Source organism: Symphalangus syndactylus, chromosome 10 (assembly GCF_028878055.3).
Source record: "Symphalangus syndactylus isolate Jambi chromosome 10, NHGRI_mSymSyn1-v2.1_pri, whole genome shotgun sequence".
NCBI lineage: Eukaryota > Metazoa > Chordata > Mammalia > Primates > Hylobatidae > Symphalangus > Symphalangus syndactylus.
In genome coordinates, this window is record NC_072432.2 from 30758175 (window position 1) to 30782012 (window position 23838).

The 23838-nt window shown below is 37.3% G+C and overlaps 1 protein-coding gene across 9 annotated transcripts in view; it reads left to right on the forward strand.

The window, feature by feature from the left end:
• PAPSS1 (3'-phosphoadenosine 5'-phosphosulfate synthase 1) overlaps positions 1-23838 on the forward strand; it is a 107256-nt gene that overhangs the window by 79006 nt on the left and 4412 nt on the right. For all 9 annotated transcript variants that reach the window (XM_055296805.2, XM_063611115.1, XM_063611114.1 and 6 more), the window contains one exon: positions 9723-9952. In XM_055296805.2, coding sequence (XP_055152780.1) covers positions 9723-9952 — 230 coding nt within the window. The remainder of the gene's footprint in view (positions 1-9722; positions 9953-23838) is intronic.

A 23838-nucleotide genomic window follows, 5' to 3' on the forward strand; every position in this document is an offset into this window, starting at 1 on the left:
ACCGGTGAGATTACTGAAGTTCAGAGAGGCTAAGTGACATAACTGTAGTCTGTCAAAGAAGACCAGAGCTGTACAGTGATTAAAGTAATAAAAACAGAACTTTATTCAGGAAATATTGCAACAGGAGAATAAAGACCTCAGTATAGAACTGGGCTCAACTCTGAATACAGCATGGACAGGTGGGGATTGATAGCAAAGGACAGGGTGGAGGTAAGTGGATGGAAAATTACTGAGAGGAAACATTGGAAGTAGGGGATTCTGGGATAAAAGGGATTCTTGCTGAAGGCAGGCCAGGATCATCAGATACCTGGGAAGTGGGTGGAAGATAAGGAATTTGATCAGATAATGAGGGTGAGCAGATACTGAGAATAGAGGATTCTTAATAAACAAACTTAGCAAGATTTTTGCTACAGTTGGGCAATGCAGGCCTGATAAGGATGGACACTGAAGGTCAAGGCTTAAAGGGCTCAGAGGAGCCTGACTAGTTAGTGTTCTGTCTAGGAGAGACACAGAACTGGGGCTGAAACTTGGGCCTGTTTTTTTCCTTCTAGGGCTCCTTGCTGCCAAGTAGCCTCAAAGTAGCTTTGTGCTTTGGCATTTGGAGGGAAGGCCAAGAAGTTAGTTGTTCTGAGTGCCTACAGAGCTCCCAGGTTTTCTAGGGAGACCAAGAGGCACGTTAAAGCTGTGTCTGTCTCCACATCTCTGTCTGGAGTGTGAATTGTGAGCGTAAGAGATGTGGTTCTTTTCAGGAAGGCCCAGCTCTGATGCCTGAGCAAAAGGCGGTTTTTTAACTTCTGAACTTGTAAAGAATAAGCTTTGGAAATTCTAGTAACCATCTTAATATTTCAGACCATGAAGTGTTTTAATGTTTTTGGCCTGACAGTGTTTAGGCTGTTGGATTGAGCTGCTTAGGAAAAGTATCTTTCTCGAGGGCCTAACTTGTGTGTTTGACTTATTTGGCTTATTTGCAGCCATAAGTGAAGAATTTTTTTGTAATTAAAAAAAAACCTCTCATTTTTGTAGCTTTTCCAGTGACATCAGGAAAAAGTCTGTCAGTAATGCTTATTTGCCAACTAATAATAATAAAATAAAAACGACTCTTCCTTTAATCATTTTCTGTAGGTCATTTAGAAGGCATTGGTACCAGATTTGTTTCCTTAGCACAAATGCTTTTCAGAACCATGGGCAGCTATTAAGCCTATTTGGTTATCAACAGGATGTTCCTGATTTTACAGTCTATAAAGATTCTATTGCTTGAATCCTAAATTCCATTTCAGGAATGGAGGAGGCGAGGATGTGGAGGGAGTGTTAACTTTCTAATGCTAAAATGGTGTTATAGATACACATTTTGTCTTTGTGAGGTATTAATTGACTGTGTAGGAAATTCTATTTGTCTCATCTCACTAAATACTAAATCCAGTTTTGTGAAGGATAAATAATGCTTTCTAAGACCTGTGACATGAAAGTGTCAAAGGTAAGATGTTTTTGAGAATGTGGATATATGTTACTAACAGCTATACCCTCGGTTTATGAAGTTTTAATGAGGATTATCAGTTGAATTTGGGGGAAAATGCAGTTGGAGGTAGAGATTATCCTTTGCTATGAAAATTACCCATGCACTGTTAATTGACTCTTTAAAAGAAACTGATTCTGTATAAGCGAGTGGATACCCTTCACCAGGGACAGTAGAACATACTATGACATGGATGCCAGTGTGCTTGTTTTATTAGTCCATGCTTTACACCAGTATCTGGAGCAGTGAGTAGGGTGTCTGTTAGGATATAAACTTGTTCTTCCCTCTACACACTTCCAGGAGCTCTAGCAACTGATGTTACTTCTTGAGATCTCAGTCTAATTATACAAGCCATAGACACCCAAGTTTTACTGGTACCTTTGACTCTCTTTGGGGGTCTTTGATAATTTTATCTTCTCATTTATCTTGTTCCAAAGTTTATTGAGTAGTATGACACAGTTCACAGTCTCTTTTCCAAAATCTTTAGGATTATGTATTACTTGTTTCTCCTGATAGGTCTGGGATGGTACCCCCATATTAAAGCCCATTAATATTCCTGTGGCAAAGTAAATGATTTTTCTCACAAATAGGATCTGCAAAAAGGCTGGTAGAAACTTCCTCAGTTTTGATCAGGTTTTGCTACCAAGTGAGTTACAAAACTGAGTTTTAGATTTCAGAATTTTAGATAAAGCAATTGTGGACCTGTACCACAAATGCATTTAGAGTGTGTTGATTTACTTTGAAAGTAATTTTGGGGATCCCTGTAGTCTATTTTATATACTTTTAGCTTATATATGTCTTGAGAACTGAACTTATTTCATTAGGAAGCATCAGATTTTGCAGGTGTTAATAGGTTGCTTTTCATAGGGAAAAAATGTCATTTTTTTTCTCTTAATAGAGTTTCAGTTCAGAATTTGTTCTTGCTTGTTTCTTACTAAAGCAGTATCAAATTCAGATTTGTCTGTTAGTCTGATTTTTCAGGTTTTCCTGATTTCCCAGCTAGGTAATCTATACAGTTTCCTCCCTAAATGTCCTTGACACAGTGTCAATAGCTCAGTATGAATAGGAATGTGCGGGTTTTGGGGTCGCACAGACCCAGGTCCAAAGACTTGATCCTTCACTAGTTCATTTTGCAGCTGGGATATGTTATTTGAATTCTCCAAGTCCCTGTTTTCTTATTTGTAAAACAGGAATAATAACTATCTCATTGATTTGCTGTAAACATTAAATAATATTTATAAAACATTTTGTACAGTGACTGGCATATTAGGAAGAGCTTGGTAATTGTTACCTATTTTAATTTCTTCTTCTCACCCTAATGAAGGACCTCATGAAATACTTTCCAGTGCCTTATCACCGTGGTTGCCTTCCTCTGTTTTCTTAGAATAATAATCAGTGGGAGGGCAGAGAGCCTCTTGAGGTTCCCTGGGTTTGGGAGGCAGGAAGAGGAGCTGGAGGCTGAGCATTTCTGGGCTTGCTGTCTCCACTCTGATCCCCCACTCTGGGAGGGCTGTTACTGTTCTCACCTGACTGGGGGTCTGGGCTTAGCCAGGGCACGGTCACTTCCAAGAATAAAATTAGTTTGGTTGCTGATTGTTCTGAAAAAAATGCAGCTCTTACATTTGAGGTATATCTTTTTGGAGATTGAGAGATTATCCTTAAAGGAAATTTTGGGGAAATTCTGTATATCTTGTATTGGGCCTCATATAAGAAATGAGGAATTCAGACTCCATGATCTAGACTCCCTTTCAGCTCTTAAAATTGTATGAGAGTTTTTGTAAGGTATGTTTAATTCTCTCCTACAAGATGAAGAATGAAATGTCCAAGTAAATTTCATAATTTTTGTATCGCAAACTAGAAATGTGACTCTCATGAGACTACTGTTCAGTACCAGTACAGAGTAATAGAACTTAATTGAAACACTTAGAATATCAGTTTTATTAATACAAAGAAGACCAAAAGCCGCAGTATCAGGAATCTGTATGATGGGAGGATGAGCCTCGCCTTTCACTTGCCTGTCTAGATTCTTCCAGTCAGCTTGAAGAGTTTAAAATAATGCCTATCTCTGGAAAATCAAGAGGCAGGCCACTATGATTTGGGAATTTCAAGAAAACATATTAATGCTAGATAATGTACAACCAAGATTAGGGATATTTTAATATGGAACTCGAGATTAATTAAGGTATAGATTTTTTACACAGCAAAATTAGGTAATGCACTTGACTTCCTAAAGAATTTTTATAGCATTAACACAAACAACGTTTTTGACAGTCTAGAAAATAATATTCAAACATTTACTAAAAAAATAGTTTCTGTGCTTGATGTTCTTTTATAAACGCTTTGAGTATATAAAGTTGGCCTTATAGAATGTTGACTTTAATAAAATTTATTACACTTAAATGCAGATTTTGGTGTGAAGATATAAAGAAATAAGCCACTTAAGTGGGACTTAAATTTTAATTGTTCAATTCATTATTCTCAGTATTTTTAATTCAGAAAAATTGAAAATATCATATATCTAATCTGCCAGATTTCTGGAACAGTGAAATTTCTCAACCATCAGGTGTGGGGAGAGAATGGTTTAGTAGTAGTGGTATTATATGTAAGTGGTATAGTCCATTTTATAATTTTATAATGTAACTTTAAATTTGAAAAGTAGGTTTTTAATTTGTTTTTGTTTTAGAAACTACTGAAAATAAAATTTACCAAAGTCTTTGCCAAGTTTGGAAGTGGGGAGATAAGTGATAGACACTATTTTCAAATGGATTTGGAACAAATGAGACTTTCAGGTTTATAAAAAGGGGCATGAATTAAAAGGTTAAGAAATTCTTCGCAGTAACATGCCATATTGGGATGAATCTAGAACAATTCTAACTCTGAAGGATTTTATATTATAAATGTTGTGTGTGGAGATATGTAACTGAGGTTCTCATCCATCAGCGATCATTGACTTATTAGTCATGTGGTATCTTAACCTATGATGGATGGCAAGGAGAAGCCATTATAGAATAAAAATTTTCATGGATAAATTTTTTTAAAGCATTGGCTATAATTTGGATCAGAAACTACTTTCTTATTCTCACTATTGGATAGTAAACTTAACTAATTCTTACTTGTTTGACTCACACTATGGAGATTAAGTAAAAATTTGAGTAAAACTTAGCTCCACAAATGTCCTTGGGAAGGAAATTTTGAAATAAATATCTGTTTATTTTAATTACAGTTATTTATTTTTAGTAGCCCATGTTCTGCCTTCCATTTTGATAAGACAATTCTGAAACCCTGTCTAATGGTGAAATGAGATAATTGTGGAACCTAAGTATTATTTATTTGAATTTGGTCCTCCTGTCCCCCCCTGCTTTTTCATTTTCTCGAACAAGGCGGTGTGGAAATTTTGTACCACATAGTGAATCAGGTGCACACTGGGGATTTCATTATTCTGTTTCCGGAGTGTTAAGCCCTGCCTTACACTCCAGAGTGTTACCCCCTTTCGTTTCTTAGAATTCATACTTCTCATCACTTCTCATTCCTCCTCTTCCTTGAGTTGCATGCTTCTGCTGTTGTTTCACTAGTAAGCAAATTCAGCGAGTGATTTTCCAAAATCAGATTCTCTAGGGCATGATGATTGTGTTAGAGATCAAGGCCTAGAACGTTTGTTTCGTTTCTCCCCAACATTTCTATTATGTATTTTGTATTGTAAAACTGCTTCTTAACCTTTCTATATTATAAATATCTTCTTATGTTAATTTAAATATTGATCTTTTTTTAAATGATGGCACAGTTCCCTGCTGTTCAGGAATTTAATTCAATAACAACACCCAATTGAAGGATCTTTGAGTTAGTTTCTGCCTTTTGACAACCCGTAATGAATCCTGAAATGAACCTTTTTGCATATTTGCCTCAAAATATTTCTGGAATTGAAATTGCTTTGGTTTTTTGACATGTTATCAAAATCTTGGCTTTCAGATATCTTATACCCAGTTTTCTTTCACGTAAGCAGAGCAAAGTAGTATAATACTGTTTAAAAAGGTAATCACTGTGCACTCACACGCCTGCTTTGTCACTGACTTTGAAATGCTGGAAGCTTGAAAGTTTGTGACTGACAAGATAAACAGAGAAGCACACTTACTAAGCCAGGGTCTCTGTGTACCTATGTCACCAAGTCCATGAAACACCACAGCTTCCAGAAAATGCAACTGTTGGTGCTATTTCGGGTGATAAGAATATTTTAAAGTCTTACAAAGTAATGTTTATTATGTAATTTTTTAGTTTCATGGTCCCAGCATGTAGACTATTCTTTCTGTAGGGTTATTACCAGCATATAAATTTATGTTAGTGGTTTTATTTATTTATTTATTTATTTTTTAAGTGGTTTTATTTTTAAAATGTTAACTCACTGGTCACATCCTATTGTTTCCCTTTTTGTTTCCTATAATTGCCTCACTTTATCATAAAAACAGTTTGTAAGAGATTGGAAGTATGTAGAGGAAAGCAGTCCTTATTTGCTCCACTTATTTCCTTTAATTATTGGCCTGCTTTTAAATGCAGAGGTCATTGAATTGACATGTTGGATGAGCATCTTCTTGGCTTTGTTGATGACAGAAAGAATCATATTTGTGGAAATATTTTTCCCTTTAATTCATTTAGTTTATTTTAAGCTGTACCCTCGTGAAAAAAAGATCAGCAAGTGTATACCGTATTAATGCTTGGGAATAAAATATAGTATAAAAGTTAAGATTTTTTTTCCCTCGAGTTTTTTCTCTCACTTTTTGTTTTTAGCAGTCATCTTTAGGGAACTTATCTTTTTCAGACAGTGGGTTTCTTTGGTCAGGGAACTGGAAATTGATGAAGTCTATCTAAAAAAGTGTATTCATGTTTTAGTCAAGGCTAATAGAATATAAAAAATAAGGAAAAATGAAACATTTTAGGAAAACTTTAAAAATATGTCTAGAATAGGCCGGGCACGGTGGCTCATGCCTGTAATCCCAGCACTTTGGGAGGCCGAGGCGGGTAGATCACAAGGTCAGGAGATCGAGACTATCCTGGCTAACACGGTAAAACCCCGTCTCTACTAAGAATACAAAAAAATTAGCTGGGCATGGTGGTGGGCGCCTGTAGTCCCAGCTACTCGGGAGGCTGAGGCAGGGGAATGGTGTGAACCCAGGAGGCGGAGCTTGCATTGAGCAAAGATCGTGCCACTGCACTCCAGCCTGGGCGACAGAGCGAGACTCCGTCTCAAAAAAAAAAAAAAAAAAAAGTCTAGATGTCTAGAATATTGTAGAAATTTTAGATCTTGTGAATATTTTTTGCAAAATTTAGCCATCTTTTAATTTTTTTTCCAACTTGTGTAATGTATACAGAATCTTGTGGTTCGTATACTTTGGAATACATTTAAGTAATGTGAGTTAGGAACCCTATGAACCAAATTAGGTAAAGTATGAGCTACATTTTAAGAAATGTGTTTCTTTGTTTGGGATTATTTTAAATGATGTATAGATAACATATCTTGTTAATTTTGTCGGTAAATTTGAACCTTAATAAAATGTGCCACCATTTACTTGGAAAAAGTAAAACATGATGGGAATGTAAATTAATATTACTTCCTAAAAATATCTTGCATTGACCTCAGATGCACGGAATTGGATTAATCATTATCTGTGGTACGTGATGCCTTGTCATTAGCCCCTGAATTAATTGCTCTTTTTAATCTTGATTATGTATGTATTTGTTATTTTTAAAAACTATTTAATGGCTAGGCATGGTGGCTCACACCTGTAATCCCAGCACTTTGGGAGGCTGAGGTGGGAGGGTCATTTCAGCACAGGAGTTCGAGACTAGCCTGGGGAACATGGCAAGACCTTGTCTCTACAAAAAATAAAAAATAGCCAGGCATGGTGGCGCATCTCTGTGGTCCCAGCTACTTGGGAGGCTGAGATGGGAGGATTGCCTGAGCCCGGGAGGCTGAACATGCAGTAAACCATTTTTGCACCACTGCACTCCAGCCTGAGTAACAGAGTGAGACCCTGTCTCAAAACCAATAAACAGACTATTTAATGAACAACATGGAATTGCTGCTAACTTGATAAGTATGACTTATAATCTAGCAGGTAGTCCTACGAATCCCATTCTTTTTTTTTTTTTTTTTTTTTTTTTTTGAGACTGAGTCTCACTCTTTTGCCCAGGCCGGACTGCGGTGGTGCTATCTCAGCTCACTGCAAGCTCCGCCTCCCGAGTTCACACCATTCTCCTGCCTCAGCCTCCCAAGTAGCTGTGACTACAGGCGCCCGCCACTGCGCCCGGCTAATTTTTTGTATTTTTAGTAGAGATGGGGTTTCACCGTGTTAGCCAGGATGGTCTCGATCTCCTGACCTCGTGATCTGCCCACGTCGGCCTCCCAAAGTGCTGGGAGTACAGGTGTGAGCCACTGCGCCCGGCCACCAATCCCATTCTTATGCTGCCATTTCCATCATCCACCACCCCGTGCCCCAGATAATCTCTGTCCTGAATTTTGTATTTTTTCCCTTATCTTTACACACATACACACAGTTTTATTATTATGTTAAACTGTGTGCTCATGAAGCAGGTTAGAGCAAGGTACACGGAAATCTGGGAAAACTACGCAAGTGGAAAAAAAATCAAGGCAATCATTAACTCTAGAAAAAACCATTGTACAAAAAGGGGATTAAAATAGAGATAATAATGGCTAACATTTATTGTATATTTACTGTGTGCCAGGTATTATTCTAAGTCCTCACATGTTTCATTTATTAATTTTCTTAAAACTTCTATGAGATAAATCCTATTATAATCCTCACTTTACAGATGAATATTGATTTTACCAAAAATGTTGATATCACTGTACCTGTTGGGGAATAAGAACCTCATTAAATACTCGAATATGGTAGGAAGTCTAAGTGATGTGGAAATAAGGTCTATGCTATATACTATGTAAAATTGAACAGTCATAACAGTGTAAGCATGCTGTTTGAAAACATGCAGGCAAATGTCAGTAGAAACAACTTAAAAGGTTGAAACCCCTCAGGGTGAACAATTCAACTGTGAGGTATGGAATTGCCCTCTTTACTATTGCACTTTCTAATCTATGTTGGTAGATAGATAAGTACCTGGTATGCAGGAAATTACCAGGAGAGAGAAAATGAAAACAAAACAATAAAAGATGATTTGATTATTTATGTGTAGTGGTTATCATTTATACCTTATTTTAATATGGAACAGTGATGGTTTTATAAATTATTAAATGATAGAGGCTTACACTGAAAGGAAGCTAAGACCAAATTTCTAGGCCTGAGTTTATCCTAAACTTTATTGGCCAGTCACTTAACCTTTCGGGGGCTTCACTTTCTTCAGATTTTAAGGAGAATGTTGAACTAGAGATGATCTTTTACTGTCACTTTAAATTCTAAAGTTTCATTATTCTAGGTGTTAGACTAATTTTTGTTTTTAATAATAGGTCTTACTAGGTCTGAAACTGGAGGCTTCATGGCTAGTTTTGGATGCAGCATGGCCGTTTACTCACAACCAATCTTTTTTTTTTAACTAGTATTGGGCATATGTTATAAGATTAGTTATATATTAGTTATACGAGTTTCTCAGTACAAGTTTATATAAGTACTTACATGTCATTTTTATCCAACAGGGTTTTTTTTTAACCTGTTAAAGTATAATATACAGAAAAGTTCATAAATTTTAAGTGTATATATATCTCAATGAACTTTTACAGTGAGCACACCCTAATTACCAGCACCCAGATACTGGATCAAGAAATAGAGCATTACCATGATTCCAGAAGCTCCTTGCAGTTGCCTCCCTCCAGGGATCAGCCATTATCCTGACTTCTAACCTCATATATTAGATTTTGAGCTGTATAAATGGCATCTGGTAGTTGTGTAAAATCAAACATCTAGACACATGTACATTTACATATATCTTATAAGTAATACATAAATATATATACATATATATCCATAAATATTTATGGGTATATGCTTTTAATCTTTTGGTTTGGGGGAGGTTTGTTTTTGTTTTTTGTTAGTTTTGTTTCTGGCTTCCCAGGATGATATGTCTAAATTTATTGAGATATCCTGCTGATAGTGATTATATAAAAAGCATATGCATTTATTATCCACTTACTATTTCTAAGTACATAGTCATAAAAGCAAAGTTATCTAAAATGAAACTTTTATTCTAGGTCCAGTGGCATTGCAGAGCACGGATGGTTGCAGGAGCCAACTTTTACATTGTTGGACGAGACCCTGCTGGCATGCCTCATCCAGAAACAGGGAAGGATCTTTATGAGCCAAGTCATGGTGCCAAAGTGCTGACGATGGCCCCTGGTTTAATCACTTTGGAAATAGTTCCCTTTCGAGTTGCAGCTTACAACAAGAAAAAGAAGCGTATGGACTACTATGACTCTGAACAGTAAGTCTTACATTCTCTGTACAAATCTTTGAAGTACTCTGTGGTCTAGCTGCTCCCAGGGATTTAGCTTATTGTCTACTCTTTACTGATGACAGGTTTTGTGGTACCCATGTCAGAGAAAGGTAAACCCAGAAAACTAATTTCCCAATATTGTGGAAATTAGAAGTAGAAATAAGAACTTGAATCTAGTTTCATGGTTTCAGGAATTTTGTTTTGAAGTCTATAAGGACAATATTGTTATTTCTCTGCCTACTGTGTCTGCTGTAGCTTACTGAGCATAAGTAGTTTGAGGACTTAGTGATGTTTACCCTGGTAAGCCCAGGGAATCTATGTATGGAGAGAGAGTTTAGCTAATGTTTGTGCAATCACTATGTGACAGGCAATGTCCTAATTATTTACAAGTATTAAATTATTTACAGGTTGTGTATCCCTTGTATGAAATGCTTGGGGCCAGAAGTGTTTTTGATTTTGGATTCCTTCAGATTTTGGAATATTTGAATATTTGAATGAGGTACCTTGGGGATGAGACTCAATTCTAAACATGAAATTCATTTATGTTTCAAATATACCTTATATGTATAGCCTGGAGGTAATTGTATACAATATTTTACCTAATTTTGTGCATGAAACAATTTGTGTACATTGAGCCATCAGAAAGCAAAGGTGTCAGAGATGGAATTTTCCACTTTTGTCATGTCGGTGCTCAAAAATTTTCAGATTTTGGAGTATTTTGGATTGTGGATTGGGGTGCTCAACTTGTATTTTCCACAACAATCTCTAAACTAGGTGCTGTTACCTCCATTTTATAGGTGAGTATCTAGAGGCATACAAAACCAAGTAGCTTGTATAAGGTCACAGGACTAGTAAATGGCAGCTCAGCAGATGAACCCAGGCAGTCTGGTTGTAGAGTCTGTGGTCTTAATTGTTAACAGCACAACTTCTGTCTTCAAAGATCTTAGGAAGAGCAAAAAAACCCAAGCTTTTAGTACAAATTATCGGTAGTATTGAACATTGTATTTGTCCATTTTCAATGTGCTATAAAAAACTACATGAGACTGGATAATTTATAAACAAAAGAGGTTTAATTGACTCACAGTTCTGCATGGCTGGAGAGTGAAGGGGAAGCAAAGCACGTTTTACATGGCCACAGGAAAGAGAACAAAGCGGGGAAGTGCCACACTTTTAAACTGTCAGATCTATGAGAACTCACTATCTTTGAGAACAGCATGGGGGAAACTGCACCCATGATCTAATCACCTTCCACCAGGTTCCTCCCCTGACATGTGGGGATTATAATTCAAGATGGAATTTGTGTGGGGACACAGAGCCAAACCATATCAAACATACGTGAGGGGACTTCAAGAAGTTTGTGGAAAATGAAATTAAAACATAAAAAATGTAAACTTTATTTCTCAACATAAGCTCCATCAAGATCAGGACACTTTTGTGAGTGATGATACCAGTCATTTAATCCATTCCTGAAGGATGAGGGTATCTGGAGATCTGGAGACTAGGGATAAAAAAGAACCAAGGGTCCTGGGAATTTAACCATGTCAATGTAGTCTTTTTTGACTGAAGAAAAATGGATGCCCCTTAAAGATTTTTTAAGATTAGGAAATGAAGCCAGAAAGAGCCAAATTAGGACCTTAGAGGTGGATGCCTAATAATGTCCCGTTGAAATTCCTGTAAAATTGCCCTTGTTTGATGAGAGGAATGAGCAGGAGCATTGCCATGGTGGAGAAGGACTCTCTGGTCAAGCTTTCCTGGGCATTTTTCCACTAAAGATTTGGCTAACTTTGTCAAAACATTCTCATAATAAGTAGATGTTATTGTTCTTTGGCCCTCCAGAAAGTCAACAAGCAAAATGCCTTGAGCATCCCAAAAAACTGTTTCCACGACCTTTGCTCTTGACTGGTTCACTTTTGCTTTGACTGGACCACTTCTGCCTCTTCGTAATCATTGCTTGGTTGTGCTTTATTTTCAGGATTGTGCTCATAAATTCAAGTTTGATCTCCTCCCTCAGTTCTTACCAGGATCTTGATCCCACTTGTTTAAAATGTCCATTGAAAGCTTTGCTCTTGTCTGCAACTGATCTGGGTGTAGTGGTTTTGGCACGAGTCAAGTGGAAAGTTTGCTCAACTTTAATTTTACTATCAGTATCGTGTAAGCCAAACCATTTGAGATGTCTATGGTGTTGGCTTTTGTTTCTACTATCAAAATTGTTGGTCTTGGGCATGGACAAGATTAATTTCTTCCTTGAAAATTTATGTGGTCTGCCACTATGGTCATCATCTCCAACATCATTTTGTCCCTTCTTAAAATGTAAATTGGTGATTTCTTTGGGACGTTATCCCCATAAACTTTTCCTGAAGCATCAGTGATTTCACCATTCTTTTACCCAAGCTTCACCATAAAGTTGATGTTTGTTCTTGCTTCAGTTTTAGCAGAACTCATATTGCCCTGATAGGGGCTCTTTTCATACTGATGCCTTACCCTTCTTAGTGCCTCAAACTAGATCCTGTTCCGACATGTTATAATCAGTTAGTGTAAGTTTATTTTGGTGAAAAATTGAAATCCATGCATAGTTGTTTTTGATAATGAACGTTTTCCATGAACCTTTTGGAGGCCCCTTGTATCTGTCTCTCTTTGACTGACAGAATTGTATTAACTTTCATCTATAGGTAGTACACTCTGTAAGTTTAAAGCAGTAGTGTGAAGCTGTAAACTCTGAAGTTGTGGATTCTAGCCCTGTCCTTGCTATATGACTTGAGAGTCCTGTCTTCTCTGCCCTGTTTCCTTGTCTGTGGAATAAAGGCAGCAGACAGGGTGATTCCCTCTTAGCCCAAAATGTATAGCTCTTTGCATTATCTATAGCACCTACTTATTTTTACAGCTTAGTAGGTACTTGTACATATGAATTGTTTTGTGCTTGACCTTTATTTAGTGTACCTGCTCTTTTATTACAAATCACAATCCACATTCAGCAAGCAAACAGATAATTCAACAAGCAAAACAGATAGTTTTTTTAATTTACATTTTTATCAGTGTCAGCTCTACTGACATGTACTAATTGGAAATTGACTATGGCCTAATAACCATTAGTCTGAAAGCTGCCATCCTTTCCCATGATACTTCATAGTTGGTTCCCCATTTAGGAATAATGCAGCCCTGACCCTGTGTCCTCATTTTTATGGCTCATTTTGTTATAGTGGGGACAGAAGAGAAAAAGAAACGTTTAAAAAATTAAAACAACATTCTCTTGTTTCTAAAATGGATGTAAAGTTTGTTGTCATTTGATTTATTTGAAATAAATGATAAGTTGTCCAGAGAAAGAAATACTGTTGTTACCAGTGGAGATTGGGGGATGTTAGGTTTCTCATTAATGACAGAAATAATTCTGGAGACAATGCATACTTTTAGGTGACAGCAGACTTTTCTGAGAGATGAACTGTAGCTAAAATACAGGAAAGTCTTATGAGAGTAAATGAACAGAAAAGGCAGGTGTAAAAGGACTCCTGACTATTCCCTATATAATTCAAGACAGGAGATACTCTAGTTTATATTTTCTGAAGATCTGAAATGTGGCCCAGATTCGAGTATACTTCTGAACCACACCAAGAGAAAAATTTGCAACAAACTAGAACATTTTTACCCTTGTACAAAATTAGGTTTATAAACATTTAGAAATAGTTCTAAATCATGTGGGATTTTTTTTGCCTTTAAAAGAAATACGTATCTATATGTATGTGTATATATACTATATATGTACACCTAGTATGATTTCACTGTCTAAAAAGTGCAACTGTAAAAGCGGTGTGCTGAGAGTTATAAAAGGATTTTTTCTACCAGTGGACCTTTTCTACTAAAAGGATGCCTTAAAATTTTTTTAAGAAAAAAAAAAAAGAATAAAAAGAAATTATAGTAAACTTTGAACTGTTTTACCACAAAAGGTGATTAAAACTTTAAAATATAAATTGATTATTAAGGGAAGTAAAAAAGTTTTGGGTACAGTTCTGCCCTTTTATGGTAGGCCATTGTCAAAAATTCTAATTTACTTAGTCTGGGGAGGGCCCTATAATTTGTAGTTCTTTTAAAAGCTCCCCACTGTAAAACCACTAAAAAAGGGTAGCAGTGCCTTCCTACAGATCTGTAAAACATACAATGTCAGGTGAAATGCTGGGCCCAGAAACCTTTTGCTTCTCACCTAGCATGAGATTTATTTAGTTTGTGTATAAGGGATTATGAACACAATCTTGTTCTGAGAGTTAGGATTAACTTCCTTAAGTTGCTAATATAGTGGCAAGGGAGAGCAAGGAGAGGGAAATAAAATTATTCTGCTAGTGGCTAAATGCTTAAAACTTAGGTGAATTTCCATTTTGATGAGTTATGAAAACCAAACTAAAAAGAGTTGAGCTTTTCTTTTACACTTCTTGTGCCGAAATGTTTCATTACTGTGGTCTTTTTGCATGATCAGTTGGTTTAATCACACGCAGGACCCTAAACCCCATCTGTATGTAGTTGACTGATGTGCTGGTAAGCCTTTGATAACTTTGATGTTTGGTTAAATAACTGTATAGTATTGCTTTAAGTCTCTCTTTTAATCATTCAAAAGCTAAATAATTACATCAGTTCTCATAAGATTTTCCAAAGATGAATTCTATATTAGTTGCATGAGTGGTTCATTGTCTTGGAATTTTTTGGGGGTTACCAAATCTTAATAAGTAATAACTGGGGAAGCTTTAAAACTGCCTTAGTTTTCTAACTTTTTGTGTTTGTGTTCAAAAATAATTAAGTTGATGGTAATACGTTGGAAAGTGATTAAAATTTTGTGGAAAGGCGATAGCGTTTGATGTAGTGAGAAAACAGTTATTAATTATGCACAGATGAGGTTGTCTTTTGTTTGATTAATGGATGTTACTCAGCATCAGCTTTTATGTAACTAATGAATTTGTTTTGTTTTTTATTTGATTAAATACCAATGTAAGACAATGCTTAGGAGAAAAGAAACAAACTTTATGATTTCAGGCAAAACATTGTTGATAAGAATTATGATAAAAATCATCTGTTTATATTTAGAAAGTTAAGGAGGTTCAAATTAGTTATAATAGGCACTAAAGGAAATTTAGTTTTAGGACTACAAGATTAAAGTCCATTCTTTCAGAAATTGCAAATAAACTTTTAGAGGTAATTCAATTATCTTATTTGTATTTTTTTCCCCTCTATTATAAAGTAAGTCTTTGTATTAGGGTAGATAGATACAGAATTATTCAGATTAGTGAAATAGTAAACTCAAAAAGCAGACAGTACAAACGAGTGAGAGTGCCTTGTGGAAATGGGTAAATGAATGGGTAGGTGGACATAAATGCCTGTTGTCTGGTTATTTCCACATTTTCAATAGAGTATTTCTTTCATGTTTTTGATGCCAGAGTATACTTTTTTTATTTTTTGAGATGGAGTCTCACTCTTTTGCCCAGGCCGGAGTGCAGTGGCGCTATCTCGGCTCACTGCAAGCGCTGCCTCCCTGTTTCATGCCATTCTCCTGCCTCAGCCTCCCGAGTAGCTGGGACTATAGGCGCCTGCCACCGCGGCCTGCTAATTTTTTGTATTTTTTTTGTAGAGATGCGGTTTCACCGTGTTAGCCAGGATGGTCTCCATCTCCTGACCTCGTGATCCGCCCGCCTCGGCCTCCCAAAGTGCTGGGATTACAGGCATGAGCCACTGCGCCTGGCCCAGAGTATACTTTAAATAATGTACTGTTAGTGTCATTTTAAAAAAAAAACTCTAACTGTAGGCATCCTCCAAGGCTTTTTCAGATATTCTTTCCATGGGAGAGCTCGTCCGTTCCTGTCGTTACTGTGGGGGTAATTTTTAAACCTGTACATCAGTGTTTCCCAGTTGTATTAGTTTTTTATTGTTGCGTAACAGAGCACTACTTAAAGTAACACCCATTTATTACCTCATGCGTGGTTCTTTAGGTCAGAAGACTGGGTGTGCTTGACAGGGTTCTCTGGCCAGGTTGGGTTCTTATCTGAAGGCTCTGAAAACAATCCACTGTCAGGTTGAACCTTGTTATTAGCCGAGTTCAGTTCCTTCTAGTTACAGAACTGAAGTCCTTGTCTTCTGCTATTGGCTGAGCATTGCTGTCTGCTCCTAGAGGCCACTTTTGGTCTTTCTTTGTGGGCTGCTTCATCTCAGCAGTAGAACCTCTCTCATGTTGCATCCCTGTCATGCCTCAGATCTCTCTGACTTCCCTTCTGCTACAAGACAGGAAAATCTGAGTGATTAGCTTAGGGCCACACAGATAATTTTGCTGTTTTAAGGTCAACTGATTAGTAACTTTAATTGTATCTGCGAAATCTCTTTTGCCATGCAATAACATAGGATGGTAATAACACTGGGGGCAAAGGTCACTGGGGCCATGTTAGAATTCTGCCTGCCACACTAGTGAACATTTCTACTTAGATTTCTTGCTGCTTTGATTTCTTTCTAAATTTATTTCTTCTTCGGCCATTTCTTAAAATGGCCAAAACCAGCTTTACCTTTACCCTCATAATATCCCCAAATCCTACATTTCTTTAGTTACTTCTTACTCATACTATATAGAACTTTAAAGTCCTTTATCCTTTTCCCTCACTCTTCATAGCCGAGTCTTATCAAGTTGACCACTGAAATGTTTCTTGTGTGAATTCTTTCCTTTCCCTTTCTTGCCACAGTCTTTGCAATACACAAGTATTTCTGTTAGAGTATTGGGAAACTGTCTTTTCTGTTAATTCATAAAATGCTTTGTTTTTATTAATTTTGATGTTTCTTCTGAATACATGTAGAGTCTGACTATAACTGCGTGAATTTACCAATGAGTCTCATCCTTTATTTGTTAATTTTGCACATACTTTATAGTGGGGAGTTGCTTCGTGATCATTAATAGATAAGACCTAATTTAAACTCCATCATATTGTCTTCTAGTATGCATTTGAATTATAATTAGGTATAGTATAACTATATATATTTTTGAAAATCAAATTATATATTTTATATATACTGGATCTTGTATTGAGGTCAATATATTCTATTGAAATTAGTACAAAACTTTGACTTTACTTTGCATTATTCATTTATTAATTTCTTTTTTTTTTTTTTTTTTTTTTTGAGATGGAGTCTCGCTCTGTCACCCAGGCTGGAGTGCAGTGGCGCGATCTTGGCTCACTGCAAGCTCCGCCTCCCGGGTTCAGGCCATTCTCCTGCCTCAGCCTCCCGAGTAGCTGGGACTACAGGCGCCTGCAATCACGCCTGGCTAATTTTTTTTGTATTTTTAGTAGAGATGGGGTTTCACTGTGTTAGCCAGGATGGTCTCGATCTCCTGACCTCATGATCCGCCCGCCTCGGCCTCCCAAAGTGCTGGGATTACAGGCGTGAGCCACCGCGCCCAGCCTCATTTATTAATTTCTTATGGAGCCTTTACTATTTGCAAGTCATTGCTAAGTTGTAGGTACTATAGTTGGAAACAGGCAGATATTGTCATTGCCCTTATGGAACTTAAATTCTAGGAAAGAAGACAGATAGTAAACCACTGACCATACAATTAAGGATGGTAAGTACTTGGCAGAAGACTGTGGGAAACTCAGTTAGCATTTGTTTGACCAAGTCTGAGGTACTGGGGATGGGTTCCTGGAGTAAGTGATGTTTGCGCTGAGCTCCAAAAGATGAGTCAGCACTCCTTTGATGAAGAAGGGAATAATAGTATTCTGGACAAAAGGATCTGTGCATGTCAAAGTCTTGGGTGAGAAGGATCATAGAGGGTTAAACAGAGTGAGGTAGAACAGAGTCAAAGGGGGGATATTCAGGGGCCAGATAAGGCAGTTCTTGAAAGGTAGGAGCTGGAGTTGATAAGAATTTTTAAAAGATGGTGGTGTGACTATATGGATTGGTTATAAAAAATTCAGGTTTCTAGTAAAGAGGTAGGTTAGATTTAACAGATTGCCTTTCTGAAGAAATTAAAAATGCTGGATTAAATGAAACATTTTCATAAAAATATTGTGGATCTGACAAGATGATGAAAAGAACTGTGAGGCCAAAACCAGTAAGTGAATGCTGAAAATTCACAGAAGCTGAGTGTTGAAGCTGCTTTTGCCCTGGTAAACCTAACAAACTTGAGAGTATTGATTTTCAATGCCTCAGTGTAGATGGGAATAGAAAATACAACTCTGCTCATGATCAAGGTGGAGAGCCCAACAGGAGACACTCCCATTCAGTTGAGACTCCCTCCCACCTTAATTAAGTGTAAGGGAGAACCTGAAATGAACCCAGTTCCTTCTTCTGTTCTAGGAGAATGTGAGCAGTACATTCTACTTTAAGCTCGAAAGCTGAAAGCTCTGCTCAAATGGGCCAAACTTACATTACCTGGATGATATTAAAACAAACAAACAAAAAACCCTCAGATCATGAAATTAGTTTTTTGTGGTTCTTGAGTAGGCAGGCCTCTAAGCATTCAGCAGAAGCAAACATAAACTCTTCCTAGAGGAGCACATCAGCATCCTAGGTCTCGACTTACTCCTATAAATATTTATATATACTTAATGAACAGTTTTAGTCAAAAATGACAAAGGATACAAGGAAACAAAGAACGATAAGCAAGAAAAAAATGGAAACTATAGTCAGCAGAAGCAGACCTGCAGAGACTTCACGTTAGAATTACCAGATATAGATTACAAAGTCAGTATACTTGTAGTGTTTGTAAAACCAAGGACAAATGTGAAAGTATCCACATGGAACATAAAAGTTATAAAAGTGACCTAGAAGTTTAGAAAAGAGAAAGAAAGACAGGGAGGTCAGTGTGTAGGCATGTATCAGTATCATATGGGTGGGTTGCAATGGGCAGACTGGAGGAAGTGGCTTGACTTCAAAGCATCTTCAGGAGGCACAGTCAGTAGGACTTGTAGTATAATTGTTATATTAAATGAAAGCTGTTTTGCTTTTTCTTATCAAATACATAAATCTACTCACCTCCCCCATTTCAAAACAAAACCAATTTAATTCAGTATCGTCTTTTGTAATTCCACAGATAATGGGCAGAGAGTTTTAATGGAAAGAACTGTAGGTATAAAGGTGTGATGGAATTAGTGAAGGGTTCGTGTTTCACACACCATCATTATTGTGTACAATTTTAAGTTTTCTGTAACAGCAAATATTTTGATTCCAAAAGTGTTCTGATGGCAAGAGTCTGCTTCTACATTTCGTAAAGCAGTTAATAAAAGATTTTGTGTATTTTGCTCCCTTTAGAATATTATCTAACAATAGAAGATGATACATTCCTACCTAGTTTTTATGGCAAGCTTTCTTTAATCAGTAATGAAACAGATGACATGGAAATATGCATTATTTGTTTTATCTTTTCATAAGCCCCTCTTTTGAAACCGTTGTGGAGAGGTGAGAAGCTTACATTTTCTGGAAATAAAATAGAAGTGATTTTTTTCCCTTAGTGGTTGATACTAGGAATGATAGATAAGACACCATTAAAGAGATGTTATTATGATATTTTTGGTATAAAACCCAGCAATAGCCATATGCTGCTTTTAATCAACCATAGTATCTGGGAGAAAGAAGGGAGGGGGAAGGGGAGATATGCATGGAGCAGTAAATAGCAGTTGAAGACAGAGCAGTACTCTTGGGCTTTGCCCGCAGTGTAGAATTCTAGTGAACTGGAATCGAGTACGTTGAAGACATTTTTTTTAATGCCAGGAAGCCAAAGTACCTTTGAACCCAAAGCAGGACAAAGGTCATTTTCTCTCTCTCTAAAGCCCTGACCAGGTTTGACCACTCTTGTAAAGTATCAGTACCAGAGAAAAAGTAAAAAGAGCAAATGAGACAGTTCCTGAAAGAGTATTTTCCCTAGTGCATATGTAGAGCAGTCCAGGTCTCCCCATACAAGTGCCCTTGATGTCCTCCAGTGGAAGGAAAATAGGTCCTAGCCATTTGTGCTCACTCTTAAAAACCTGTCTTCCGGCCAGGCGCGGTGGCTTATGCCTGTAATCCCAGCACTTTGGGAGGCTGAGGCGGGTGGATTACAAGGTCAGGAGATCGAGACCATCCTGGCTAACATGGTGAAACCCCATCTCTACTAAAAAAAATACAAAAAAAAATTAGCCAGGCGTGGTGGCAGGCACCTGTAGTCCCAGCTACTCGGGAGGCTGAGGCGGGAGAATGGCGTGAACCCAGGAGGTGGAGCTTGCAGTGAGCTGAGATCGTGCCACTGCACTCCAGCCTGGGGGAGAGAGCAAGACTCCTTCTCAAAAAAAAAAAAAAAAAGATAAAAATCCTGTCTTCCTAGAAAGTTTCTTCTTTGTGACTAAGTAGGGTGCCCTGATTTCGATGCATTCTTGAGTGAATAAGGGGTAGATGGAGTAAGTGCCCCCTAAGAGGTCAACCAGTTGAAAATATGTTTGAGAAAAATTACAAGAGCATTTAAAAAGAGAAAATTAACACCTATGTCACCAATACTTTTTGTGTGGTTTGCTTTTATTCTCTTTATACATTCATCTAACACAGTTGTACATAGTTGATTTTATAATATGAGTTTTGTGTCCTGCTTTTTAATTTACTTTTCATGAGCATCGTTCCATGCTACTAGAAGTTCTTTGTTATCATTTTAATGGCTCTTTGTCAGTATCTGGTACCATACTATGCCGTAAGTCTCACTGGTTGTAGTTGAGTAAAGAAGTTTATGAAGGCTCCCCACTACTCTGGAAGAGGCTTCCTCACAGCACACTCATCTCCTTAGGTATCACTGGGGGCAGGTAGCATCCATCTCCTTGTCCCATTTCTTCCCACTCCTCTTAAAAACACAGAGTATAGTTTTTCTGTATCTGTACCATCAGATGCCACTGAGATCTGGCCATGATGTTGCCTTAGGCTGTAGACCTGAGCTGTGTCCAGTCATTGACCTTCTTTCTTACTGTAAAGAGGTCTAGGAGGAAATAACAATAAAGCTATATGTCTTAGATAGTGATGTTTTGTTCTGTTACCTGCTTTTCTTTTTTCCTGTGACTTTGAGATCTCTTTTTTCTTTTCTGCCCCTTTAGGGTGAGAGTGAAATTTACATTTTATAAAACTATCAACTCAATCTTTCTTTCTTTCTTATTATACCCATTAGCAGGGTTTCTCAATCTCAGGAGTATTGGCCTTTTGGGCCAGATAATTCTTTGTTCTGGAGAGGCTGTCCTATGCATTATAGGATGTTTGCCTTGGGGAGGGGGAAGAGGATGGCAAAAATCATCTCTTGAGAAATTGAGTTGATTTTGCAGTACACTTTAGGACAGCCCTGGAAGTCCATTATTTGGCTGAATATTTAATAGGTGCCACACTCTAGCCTTTATTTAAAAGACGAGTGCTGGGGGGAAAACATGGACAGATGAATGGCTTTTATTAATTAGATTTTAGATAATTCAATTTTTCATGTCTTTCAATTGGTCTTTGGTTTGAAAATAAAAATTGTTAAGTTTGTCATGTATGATGTCAAACAGTGCTTAGGTTCCTGAAAAGAAAGCCATAAATGTTTATCTGATATTGAAGAGAATTTTTAACCCCAGTCTTAAGAATGCTTAATGTTTTGATATATACTATGTTTGATGTAACCCACTTTCAAGTTAGATTAAAAAGTTAGTTAGACTCAAAACAGATTCACTTATAAGTTACCAGTATTATTTTTCGTCCTATCAAAGAAGAAATTCCCTTTTACTTCTCTGAATTGCTTGTTGCCTAGTTAGCACTTTTAAAAAGCTGGTCTAATCAAATATGAACCTTCAAAAGATACACTTGAAGGGCCATCTGCTGACCCCAGCTCTTGTCCATGTGAGCAACTTGTAATGGTGGCTCTGATGGCCATGTATGTGGAGTGAGAAACAGCAGATGGTTGTAAAGATTTAACATCTTGAACAAGTGGCCGAGAGTCATTTCTACTTTGGAGTTCGTCAAGATGCTGGCCACATGTGGTTAGTATGTTACGAAGGGTTTCACATATTCTGCTCATTTCGGGTTTTTTTCCCCTCCTTGCTGTTCTAACCTCTTCTCTTTTGTCTTAAGAGCTAGCATTCTGTCTGCTGTAGATTATAAGAATCTGTAACCAAGTGGTTTTGAGAAGGAAAAAAGCAAACATACTTGTATTTCTTTTTCCAGGTGCCATAGAAGATTGGTTAACTAATGTAATGAAATGGCCCAAATTAGAATTTATTTGTAGTGAAAACCTAAGGTCCCTTATTTAGTAGCCTTTCCTGCTACTGGCAGATTCCTGATTACTCATGGGTGAAGTTCAGAGATAATTTTAGCTCATTCCAGAAATTCTTCAGTTTTTTTTTAATTTAGTTATTTCTGTAAAAAAATGTCCATTTGAAGATGTCCTTGTGAAAAATATGATTTGATTATGGTGACTCTTGTGTCCACTCCTTGAACCTACATTCTGATAAAAAGTTAAAATCCTTATGTGACAGAGATAGAAATATAAGTATGAGGTGGAGAAAAATGTGTTTTCTGTAGCCGGGGTGGAGTGGAACCACCACCATGTGGAAGTGGAAACTCCCATTCCGTGTGATGAAGAAATGCTTGTGGCATGCAGGGCAGATGGAGTGTGAAATAGCTTCAGGACAAGAGGTACCCAGAGACCTTGGTTTAAAATTGCAATTTGAGAAGGAATGCAAGCAAACTTCTGGATTTCAGACAGTTTGGCATTTTGGGGAAAGAAAGGACTTTAATTGGTCTGGCTTTTTTCCGAAAAGTTAGGCAGAGTCATCCAGCAAGCTGCTCTCTTCTTTTTCATTGCCTTCAACAACAAGCACTTCATAAAGCAAGTGACAAGTTTTTCTTTTCTGAAACCAGAGTTTAAAATTTACGTGAACAGAAAGCTGTAGCTTCATCATTTTTCAAAATGAAGCTTATTTAGGGAGCCGATAAGTGGACCTCCTAAGGAACTGAAACACATTCAGTCAGTATTTTGTCAAATTATTATTGACCAAACCAGCTTTAATTTTACATCTGGTTAGAGCAAGCATTTTGGGATACAGTTGGAAAGCTCTCTGGACCCCCTCCATAACTAGTCAACTCCCTTAACTTCCTGTCTAGGCTCTGCTTGCTAAGTCTTGTCCTGAGATGTAACCTCTCTGGCCTGGAGATAAAGTCAACTAACTGCATTGGTGGATTATTTTATACATTCATTCACACGCAGATTCTCCACACCCTCAGAAGGCAACCTGACATCTTTATTGAGAAAATTAAGACCATCTTGCATTAACCACCACATCTTTTTCTAACACCAAATCATTTCTCTCTCTCTCTCCCCACTCCGCCTTCACCTTCTTTCCTCTTTTCATCACTCCTGACCCTCCTCCTTGTCAAAGCCCCTCTCCCTGTGTCTTCATCCTGGGCTTCCTTCTCCATCCTATGTTTCTCTTGTTTCTTCTCCTGGCACTCATCCTCCTCCCCTTTGTCATTCTTGCCACTTACTTTCTCCTGCCTATGTAACTTGGTAAGCCTTCTCTTGTTTCCTTAAAAAAAAAAAAAAAAAAAAAAAAAAACACACACACATCTGAACTCCATTGTGTATCTCTGCCGTTTCACTGCTCCATCTCTTTCTTTTATCATCTATTAAAACTCTCCTATTAAGGAAGATTTAAATTCTGATTTGTAGATTCAGTGTTTTGTTCCCTACTGTGGTCATCTTCCTAAGCCCTCTATGGCTTTTCCATTTTTAAGTTTCCCTTCTTCCATGACTACATATAATCATCTTGGTTCTCCTTCTACCTTGTTGACAAATGTTTTGCCTTTTGGTGAGTTTTCTTTCTTTGGAGAGCTTCTCCATTTTCTCAAACTCAGTTTTTATTTTAGTTTTGATAAACTTATAC